The 11,438-nt window shown below is 33.1% G+C and overlaps 1 protein-coding gene and 1 pseudogene across 1 annotated transcript; both read right to left on the reverse strand.

Moving 5' to 3' along the window:
* Positions 1–861: 861 nt before the first annotated feature.
* LOC131028111 (germin-like protein subfamily T member 1) lies at positions 862–1,557 on the reverse strand. Its single transcript, XM_057958337.2, has one exon. It carries the CDS (start codon positions 1,555–1,557, stop codon positions 862–864), a length of 696 nt encoding a protein of 231 aa, XP_057814320.2.
* Positions 1,558–9,694: 8,137 nt separating this feature from the next.
* Positions 9,695–11,130, reverse strand: LOC131875003 (germin-like protein subfamily 2 member 1; annotated as a pseudogene).
* Positions 11,131–11,438: the final 308 nt, after the last annotated feature.

Below are 11,438 nucleotides of genomic sequence, written 5' to 3' on the forward strand. Positions count from 1 at the left end.
CAGGGATCCGCAAGCTACAAAAAGGATCTGGCAAATCACCAATGCAAATAGGTCTAGACAACTGGTAACAAAAAACTATCTCGGAAATTGGTAGTGATAACTTACCAGAAAATGAGCTAAATGCTCTGTGGTTTGGGAATAAGGAAGATGATCAAGTCTTCAAGCGAAATCCAACTCCACAGGTTCCGGTGAGCCAAATCCAGGAAATACAGAAAGGAAATATTTTCGGTTGATGCAAGATTGCCATGAACTGGAGATGCTTCTGCATCAATATTTTAAGAATTTTTCTTACCAGTTCAACTAGAAATAGAAATTTAATGCTTGAGTATGTATTCCTCTTACATTTAGTAGCACAAGTAAGCTAGCTAGAAATAGATGAGAGCATCTAGGATTTTATAGTCAGATGAAAAGGAATATTATAAATTATTGTAGATAATCTCAAGATATGGTCTAAGCAATGGGTTGATATATGTTTATTTAAATGAGGAAAATTCTTTTAATTTGGAGCTATGAATTTGTGAAATCAAAAACAAAAGACGTAATATAATATTTTATTTTGAAAACTAATTTATGATAAGGAATATTTCAAAACTTCAAAAATGTAGAAATACAATTATATAGAATACTTAGAAGCACATATCATTATCTTTGAAAGCAAATATGTAGTAACTTCTATTGAATTCAGCTTCCACGAAAAACGAGAAAGCTATTTATTCAGTTCAGCCTCCAAGTAGGATGAGGCTCTTATTGATTGCAGCTTCAAAAAAGCTGACAAGAAAGAAATAAATCAAATTAAGTAAGAACAGTCTAAGAGAGACAAGATAACATCTTCTCTCACCAGAATGGTCTAACAGTGACATATTAATACCCTACAGGTGGTGATGCAGGTGTAGAACCTTGTCCAGCAATCAACTCCTTGATCTGTTGGTCATTGACTTTAAATGCCTTGGCCAACACACCTTGAGGAATGGGAGAATTGGCTCCGAAGAGGGCAGATGCAACCACTTGAACACCAGGAAGCTGGCTGTTAAGAGCAGTAAATGTTGTGGCATATGATGCCCCCACGTTCTGCTGAAAATGTACTAAGCCCCTTGGAATCACAAACACATCTCCTTTCTCCAACTTTTGTGAGAACAACACATTATTTGTGCTGATAAAACCAACCAAAATAGTGCCCTCCATTACAAATATGATCTCAGAAGCACGAGGATGAATATGAGGGGGATTCAAACCACCAGGGGCCAAAACTCCATGGTTAATTGATATACCCAGAGTGTTTACTCCGGGCAAAGTTTGAACGTTAGCTTGTGTGATATTAAACCCAAAACTATTGTTGGTTGAGAGTGGATTACCTAGTCCTCTAAACAAGAAATCTGATGCGTTCACTGCCTTTGGGTCTTTGCACACAAAACCGTTGACCCTCACATTAGCTTGAGTAGTATCAGCCACACAGAAATCCTGCAGAGGATCTGGGTCTGATGCATTAATTGCCACGATTATGGAAAGCCACAATATGCAGCTCAGGGAAGCCTTGATAATTGCTATGGTAGTTTTCATTTCTAATTGGCTCCGGAATGTTGTAAGATATGAGAAGTAGAAATCAGAGTTTGATATGATTGAGCATGCCAAAAGCAGGTATTTTATAGAGGGAATTATTGGAATGAGGGGTGAAATATACTTGTTTATCTGAAGATTACGGTCTCCTCAAGACTTGTTAAACGCATAATACATGAATTAGTCAATTGTGCACGGGATAAATTCATTTAGTCAAATGGTTTACAAAGACATAACCAGAACTGGTTTTCGTCACAGCTACGTATAGAACGTTAAAGGGACAGAATTAAATTGTTATCAATGGTAAATAGTTACTTGAGTTTCCAATGTACAGAACCTCGTACACATTCTCTAAAAGACACGATCTACCATGGTAAATAGTTTATAATTATTATCTTGCAAGATATCAAAATATAGACGTTGATGCCGTCATAGTTTATAATTTAATGACCTATTCTTTAGGTGTGCTAGCCTTATCTTTCCTTCTTTTCTCTTACGCCAAAAGGACCGATCACTCCTCCTCTCTTATCACTGATGTCGTGTCTTATGCATATCAATAAAAGTACAGAAATGTGTCAATCACCTTTCAAGAATTGATAGATTGAATACACAAATAATGAACAGTTACTCCTTCCTTAAGTCCCTAACACGCAAAAATAGATTATTAAATGTCCTATAGATGGTGGCGAAAATTAATAATTGATAGTGAAAGTCAACTGAGAATGTCTAGACTGTTCTATAAATGACCAATGATTATTAAATGTCCTCGGGAGACCGTGAACACCGTTCTATAGATGGTGGCAAAAAGTCCACTGATTCAATAGTTTACGGTAGCTGTTAAGTGAAAGTCAACTGATTCTATATGTTAATATACCATAGTAGACCAAATCGTCCGGAGAATGTCTGGACTGTTCTATAAATGTCCAATGATTCTATCCTACTACGTAGCATGTGACGCAAATCAGCTAATATATTTATATCTTTGTAAATGTTTTTTAATAAAACCGCCATTGAAACAAATGTATATTATCCACAGTCGACGAATTCGTCTGTGCGATCCATACTGACGAAAATCTAACAACCATTATTTCACAAGCATCCCAAATTATGGGTTTAACAAGTCTAATGAACGCGTAATCTTAAGAAAAAACAATTATATTATTCCACTCATTCCCCAATTACAATGGAAATGAGGTCATTTCAAAATTTCAAAGGAGCTTATTGACAATTCTAGTGACAATCATTTTTTCCTTTTTCTAACAAGTCATAATTCTACCATTAAGAAATGCGGTCATCATATTTTAATATAAAATTTAAGACTTCAATAGATTTTTTCAAAATGCACATATACTAATGATAAAACTAATAATTTATTATCTAAGATGGACATTTATTTTATAATACATTATTTATTTTTATTATTTTTATTAATTTTTTATATTTTATTTACTAAATTTTAAATTCATACCTAAAGCTCACCATCTACAGTGGCTTAAGCCAACCCAAAATAGAAAAAAAGGAGAACAAACAATCGCTCTACACCATTCAACTGCTCATGCATAAAGTGTTGTGCAACAGTGCTTTCATTTTGCAATAAAAAATAGTTTCTACCATTCTTAATTAGATGACAAAAATATTGCCAAATTCTAAACTAAATAGCTCTTGCAAGATTGACTTTAGAAGAAATGTGTGACTACGTTGAGGTCGAAAATAGTAAATAAGAATTGAGGCAAATTTGGGGAAGCCTAGAAGCCAAAGCAGTATTAAGGAGACAGTCAGTAGAAATTGCGAATAGAAAAGACAACGAGAAAAAATACCAAAAAAACAAATTCAATCAAATAAACCAGAGCTCGTTTTCAACGTGTTGTAGTTAACTACCAAATCATTTGTTGTTGTTGGGCTGCCATTTTTCAGTGGATTGTTATTCAAATTGATAAGAGAAATGATTTCTGAGGTAAAAATCCCACACACAAAGCCATGGTTCTCAAATGCCCATGGCATAATATCCAGCCTTTTTAAATGCCAAATCCATGACCAAGAAGAATCTAAATAGATTTAGTATATGTTGATGTTTTTTAAATCTGCTATCTCCCTGTACTTGAGATCTTGTTTCAATTTTGGTCTAGACAAGCCTTCACTATGTTTAGGTGAGGGATAAGCCCTTAGAAGTGAACTTACTAATAGTTGGTTCAGTTTATCTTGTTGATTCACCAGCATTAGCCAAAGTAGCATAGGTTGAAGCAGAAGATCCGGCATACTAACTACTAAGTCATTTCACCAAATGATGATTATATGCCTATGATTTCTTGTTTACCTGTCCCTTATGGCTCTCAATATCGATATGTGGACATTGGATCCATGATAGCACTCTTGGCATATCCAAAATGGATATATTGGCGAGATGGGCTCCAATACAAAGCAGCTAGGGGACGGATTATGAGAAATCAAATAAAATCTACATATACTAATTTTCCACCAGATGACACATTTTTTGGGCAATCGTATCACATTTTCCTAGCATGAGACACTCCTGGTGGGCAAAGCCCACGTAAAAAGAGCCTATCAGCTAATTATATGAATCAATTTCTATGCTTTTTCATGATAAACTAAAATAAATAATTAAACTATTTAATAAATTTTAGTGATTTTTCATTTAAAGATGATAAAAAATATATATACTTTATAGTGATAAATATTTTTAAAAAATAAATATATTTTATGTACATATTATTTTAGTAAGGATAAAAATCACGTTTTAAGGGGATCTTGGAATTTGTTACAACGAAAAAACAAGCATAGGATAATTAAATTAGAATGTTCCAATGCACTTAAAATGAGCTCCAGTAGGGATTATAGAATTGGGAAAGAATTAAGTATATATTTTTGATTAAGTAAGAAGGGAAGGGTCCCGATGCCATATAGTATTCAACACAACATAGGCAGCCAAAAAATGACCACTAGAAAATAACAGCTATTGGCATAGAACAACCATTAGGCATACAAAATAGAAAATAGATCAAGTGCCATCAGAATATCTAAGCCAAACATAATTGCTAAAGAAATTAACTAACCATCCAAGTATGCTATTTTATAAGTTGTGATAAATATTAATATTAAATATATGTTTATAATATTAAATTCATTTTATATTTCTATTCTTTATTTATCTCGCTACATCTTTTATATCTTGTACATATTTTGATATTTGCAAATTGCGTGTATTTATATGTATTTGGAAAGGCATGTCGTTATTTTGAAAAGAGTGGCATACTCTTCTAGGTCAACCCATAGGCATATGTGTGCAAAGATAAAAGTGTCACTCCTCAATCATGCTAATGATTCTAGTATGATCATGTAGACCTACATTCATTTTAGTCCATTGAATCCAATATTTATTCCAAAGGATGACAGAAGAAGAAAGATTTTTTAAATTTTTATAAAGGAAAGCTTTGAAATACTAGGGGACAAAAACATATTAAGACAAATGTAAATTGTTTAGCCTTCAATTGGAAAGCTAGATTTGAGAATTCAGAAAATTTGAATTTGATAAAGATAATTCTATGATGGTAAGGGCAAACCCATGAGCATGAGCTTGGTATAAGACGACATATAACACTAAATGTATATTAATTATAATTAGAAATAACAAATTATAATTATATATGTGAATTTGTAAAACCATTTCCTCCATTTTCTCATACAACTAGTTTATCTATCTCAACAACCAACTACCCATCTAACATTAAATTAGATACCACACTAATATGCATTTATTTACTAATACTACCAATTGACTAGTAAAAAATTATTACAAATGATGCACCTTATATTCTAACACCCCATCTTAAGGGTAACAATATAGAATAAAAAATAAACTAACAAAATATGCAACCCAAACATAAGCATGCATTCTTTAGAATCTATTTGAAAAATATTTCTTTGACTAGATAGAAGTCCATCAAAGTACAATGTAACCACTATAAAAATTTAGCCCTTGAGTTGATTTGTAAATTATTATAATCTACCTATTGAAGCTCACAAATTATGAATTTCTCAAGTTATTGGACAACTATTTATGGTAAGATGCATCCCCATTTCTCCATTAACTTGTTGTATGACCTTCATAAGGGTATTAATCTTGAGATTCACAAGTTGTCAAACTATTTGGTAAACCATCAATACTATATTTTTTATATAGTAGATCTCTACTTGTTTTAAAAGTGTGAAATTTTATATGAAATTGTAAGTAGTTAGAAAATTATCAATTCACCTTTCTCCTAGAAGAACTCTAAATAAAAACTATCATGTAAATAGTAGCCAAGAAAGCTAGGTGATAGAAATGAGGTCATTTAAAAATTTTCTATCCCTTTGCTTTATCTAGATGGTTGAATATTTTTAATCTAAAGTGTTGTTTACATTTTTAGTAGCATATATCATAACATGTTCCTATATGCTCTATTTTTATGTACACTTCTCTTGCACACTCAATGAGACCCATTTTCATTTTAGTAAACATTATATAGTAGTTTTACTTATTTTATTCTCACAAATCACTTTTTTGGAGTTTCATTATAAGCTTTGCGTCACTTTATTCCATTTTTCAATATTTCTACTCTATAAATTTGAACATATCCTCTCCCAACCATTCTAACCGATTTTTTAGTCAATTTTATTACTGTAATATTTGATTTCATAAAATGGGTTACTATCATAATTTGTAATCCTATCTTTTGGAACTCATAAATCTAATTTTTTATCCCTAACATTCTTTATTGTAGATCAAAATGTGTTTTTATTGATGAACACCATATTTAAGTAGATATTTTAATATGTTGGTTACTTTATTCTTTTCTCTACTAAACATCTTCTTAGAATTTTTTCAGTAAACTAATTCTTAATTTTTATTATATGACAATTTTGAATGAGGTTACAACATCTAAATCTCACCTTAAATAAACTTAAATCATCCTTATGCTATAGTCAAGGAACTCAAATAGAACCAAACCCATTATCCTTACACACAACCATGATGTCAAATTGTAGAAACAAAATTTGGAATTGGAGATATTTATTTATGTTTTCATCATATTTTCTAACCCTTTGATCTATATACCTGATCGCATATGCATTATCTAAATTTTTACATACATTTTGAGTAAGATGGATTACACATTATTGAATATGTTCTTGTATGCCCCATTATCTACTATACTCTAGGACACTGAATGTGATACATTTCCCTTTTGCTAATCATTTTCTATTGCTTTTAATTATTTTATTCTCACAAGTCACATTTTTATAGTTTCATTTCATGTTTTTCGTCATTTTTGTCTCTATTTCAATTTTTTCACCCTATGTTTCAACTTATCCTCTCCCACGCATTCTAAGATAAATTTTCATAAATTTTAATGCTAAAATATTTGCTTTCTAAAAATGGCTCAACACCAAAACTAGTTATGCTATTTATTTGAGCTCATAAATCTAATTTTGTAGTCCTAACATATTTCTTGTAGATCATATTTGGGTAGATTTGGTATATAATGTCCACTCTAATATTCACTAATGCCAACCATTAGCAAAGGTCAACCTTCTAAATCAGATCCAAATATCCCTAATGCAATTTAATCGAACATAATATTCCTCTAACACCTCATCCTAATCATCCATAAAAAAATTAATCACCAAAACCATGTCCATACTATAACATTTAAAGGTATTTTCTTCTAAATCCATCTAACCATTCTCATAATTATTTTTTCTATTCCATCAAATTTTCCTATACAAATTTCAAACCTATCACATAATTGATATTTTATGGAACTTAGCTCTCTCCTAATCATTTATTCTAATCCAAAACCTTTTCCTAATTAAAATCCTTCATATCATCTAATATAAAACTTTAATCAAATTATTTGATCTATCTAATTGTAGCATCATAAAATTGTGACCTTGCAATTTTTTACTGCATTTGGGTTTTCGCATTGACGGATGAATCCCTAAGCCTAACTAGAGACCCGAGACATGCTCATACCACCTGAAACTTGCATTTCCCTACACCCTGCACTGCCTTCTCTCACTTCTTGTCCTGAATTAGGGTAGGAAAGCAGCGCGGCGTCCCTATCCTCCTAGGAAAGGGGTGTGGTGCCCCTGTTCTTGCCCTATTTTGGGCTCCCTTGACCTATTCCTGCATTGGGCTTGTTAATTGCGAGAGGGAAAAAGTTTTCCTATGTCGGCCTAACTATCATCAAACATTTTTAGAAGAAAAAGATGGGTTAATTGAAATGAAGTTAGCAAGAACAACATCATTAGGGACAACTTTACCAGTATAAACAATAGAAGAATCCTTAACATCACTATGAACCTCATAAAACTTTTCTAAGGCATAATTAATTTGACAGACATCAATTGGAGAAATAGTAGAAGAAACCAAAAAACCAACATTTATCATTTAATTTTTTTGAATTAGATTTGGACTGAATAACAACACCAACAAGTAAATTTGTAACATAATGGAGAGGAACACAAGTAATCGGAGAAAAAGGTGATCCTATATCCTCAGGAAAATTAGCTAAACTAGGAGGAGAAGAAATAGGAGTGGGTGGTTCTGAATCCTTTGAAACAACATCATCCACAAAAGCAACATCAAGAAAATTATTAAGGTGGTAATGATTGGCATTCTTCCACCAAGTTGAGGAATAATGCATACGAGTACTACATAAGCACTCAAAAGCCAAATGCTTGGTAGCAAAACAACACCTTCAACGAAAGGGGATCCCCTCACAGTCCACCAATTAACACCAAGGTCTATCATTAACCTTTAGAATGACTTCACTAGGAAGAGCTTTTGAAAGATCAACTTCAACTAAAATACGAGCAAAGGAATTATGACCAAAGACTTTGGTCATAGAGTCCATCTTCAAGAAACTACCTAAAGTATTACCAATAGCCTCATAGGCTTCATCACACTAGAAATGAATGGGAAGATAAGACAACCTTACCCACACAAGAAAAATATTAGTTAAATCTTTCAAATGTTCAAAGAAGAAACTCAAGGGTGCATTGAGAGTGGATGTGAATCTAACCGCCAAGGCCCACCATGAAGCATAACGTACCGATCATCCTTTGAATAAAACCAAACCATAAAAAAACCTTTGGCAGAAGGGAAAATCTTCATTTTATCCATGACCAGAGGAGACCAAACCTCTTGAATCTAGCAATCCAAATCGGGAAGAGAAGGTCAAAACCAAAAAAAATTCTACAGATTAAGCCCTTCTTAGCAAAATAATCCTCACATTCAAGCAATTCTTTTCCTAAAGGAAACACAGGAGTAGCAGAAGCATAGGGGATTGTCGCCTTGATAGAACCCTTCATTTTTCTGGAAGCAACAACAGCAGTAACAGCCTTGGCTATTAGCAATCGACAAGATCTTCCTTGATAGATCTGCATAGGATGTTCATTGCCTATAGCTAGAGGAAGAAGTAGCCCTATCATAGCCAACAAACCTCTCAAGAAAGGAAGTCCCACCCACAACCAGAGAAAAAACAACCAGAGTGAACCAAAGCCAGAGCATCCAACTTATGAACCCCCATAGTTGGAGCCCCAACCACAACCATAACATTACCGATAACAAGCCCCAAAGAACCACCCCAGTGAGAAGAAAGATCCACCACTAGATCTAGTGGAGGTGGATCAGCAGTAAAGGATTGAGACACGGTAAGGTGTGGGAATGTAAAATTTGAAAATAGTAGCGAGCAGAAGACATTTCTAGAGTCACAATGTTTCTAATATTTGAGTATAAACTGTTATTGTTGTTCTAAATTGCCTTAAATTTAATCAACCATCATGACAAGAACTCATTATTATTGTCCTTTTTTTTCTAAAATAGCTGTTACAAAGCAACATATTTTCAGTCTGAAACAACATCATTAATTAATCTCTATCAATAATATTTATATAATATACATTTTATTGAATGATTCCTGGACTATCCTTCGAAAAAGTTATTTTATTTTGAAAAGTAAGTACGATAAAGAATATTTTAAAACTTCAAAATATCACAATATTGTAAAAAAAATGTAGAAATAAAATTATATAGAATACTTAGACGCATAAATCATTATCTTTGAAAACAAATAGTGCCTTAAATTCTATTCAATTCAGCTTCCATAAAAAACGAGTAAACTATATATTCAGTTTGGCCTCCAAGTAGGATGAGGCTCTTATTGGGTGCAGGCTCAAAACAGCTGACAAGAAAGAAATAAATCAAGTTGAGTAAGAACAGTTTAATAGAGACAAGATGGCATCTTCTCTGACCAGAGTGGTCTAACAATAACGGATTAATACCCTACAGGTGGTGATGCAGGTGCAGAGCTTTGTCCAGCAATCAATTCCTTGATCTGCTGGTCATTGACATTAAATGCCTTGGCCAATACATCTTGAGGAATGGGAGGATTGGCTCCGAAGACAGCAGATGCAACCACTTGAACACCAGGAAGCTGGCTGTTAAGAGCAGTAATTGTAGTGGCATATGATGCCCCAACGTTCTGCTGAAAATGCACTAAGCCCCTTGGAATAACAAACACATCTCCTTTCTCTAATTTTTGTGAGAACAAGACATTATTTGAGCTGATAAAACCAACCAAAATAGTACCCTCCATTACAAATATGATCTCAGTAGCACGAGGATGAATATGAGGGGGGTTCAAACCACCAGGGCCAAAAACTCCATGGTTAATTGATATACCCAGAGTGTTTACTCCGGGCAAAGTTTGAACGTTAGCTTGTGTGATATTAAACCCAAAACTATTGTTGGTTGAGAGTGGATTACCTAGTCCCCTAAACAAGAAATCTGATGCGTTCACTGCGTTTGGGTCTTTGCACACAAAACCGTGACCCTCACATTAGCTTGAGTAGTATCAGCCACACAGAAATCCTGCAGAGGATCTGGGTCTGATGCATTAACTGACACTGGAAAGCCACAATATGCAGCTCAGGGAAGCTTTCATCATTGTAGCTTTCATTTCTAATTGTCTCCTAATGTTGTACGGTTTGAGAAATGGAAAGCAGAGTTTGATATGATTGAGCTTTCCAAAAGCAGGTATTTAATAGGGGAAACAATTGGAATGTGCGGTGCAATATATTTGTTTATCTGAAGAAGCGCGTAATTTGGAATACTTTGTCAAATCATGGTGGCTCGATTTTCGTTTGGATGGATTACACAAATTAGTCAATTGTGCGCAGGATAAATTCATTTGAACAGTTCTTTTTATTTAAATTCTTTACAGACATAAAACAACTGATTTTCGCCATAGCTACGTAAGATGATGGAATGAAATTGTTTTTAATAGTGCAGAATTAGGTGACATTCCAATTTATCGAATCGTGTACACATTGTCTCAAGGACTCGGTCTATAGTTTCTATTTCATTATCTTTTTTGACATTGAAATATAGACGTTGATACTGTCACAGCTACCTAATATGATAGACTATCTGCAAATTTAATGACCCGTTCTTTCCATTTTTTCCTCTGTGTCACGCGAAACTTTGTTAGCAAGTTTGTGTAGAAGTGCAGACATTATAGTATTCACACTTAAGGTGGTTTAATGCTAACATTATAGTATTCACACTTAAGGTGGTTTAATGCTAACATTATAGTATTCACACTTTTATGAGTCACCACTGAAGATATTAATTTTTTTATTTTATTTTATTTTTTGTTTTGGGGTCTATAGAACATATAGTATGTATATGTACTTTTAATTGTATTTATTAGTAGGATTTATTTTAATAAATTAATAAACATCATTAAAGATGAATCATGTATGCTATATAGATATTGATGAAGATTGCTACCCATCTCTTAACATATAATTAATTTTTATCA

The sequence above is a fragment of the Cryptomeria japonica genome, chromosome 4, assembly GCF_030272615.1.
Source record: "Cryptomeria japonica chromosome 4, Sugi_1.0, whole genome shotgun sequence".
In the NCBI taxonomy this organism is placed as follows: Eukaryota; Viridiplantae; Streptophyta; class Pinopsida; order Cupressales; family Cupressaceae; genus Cryptomeria; species Cryptomeria japonica.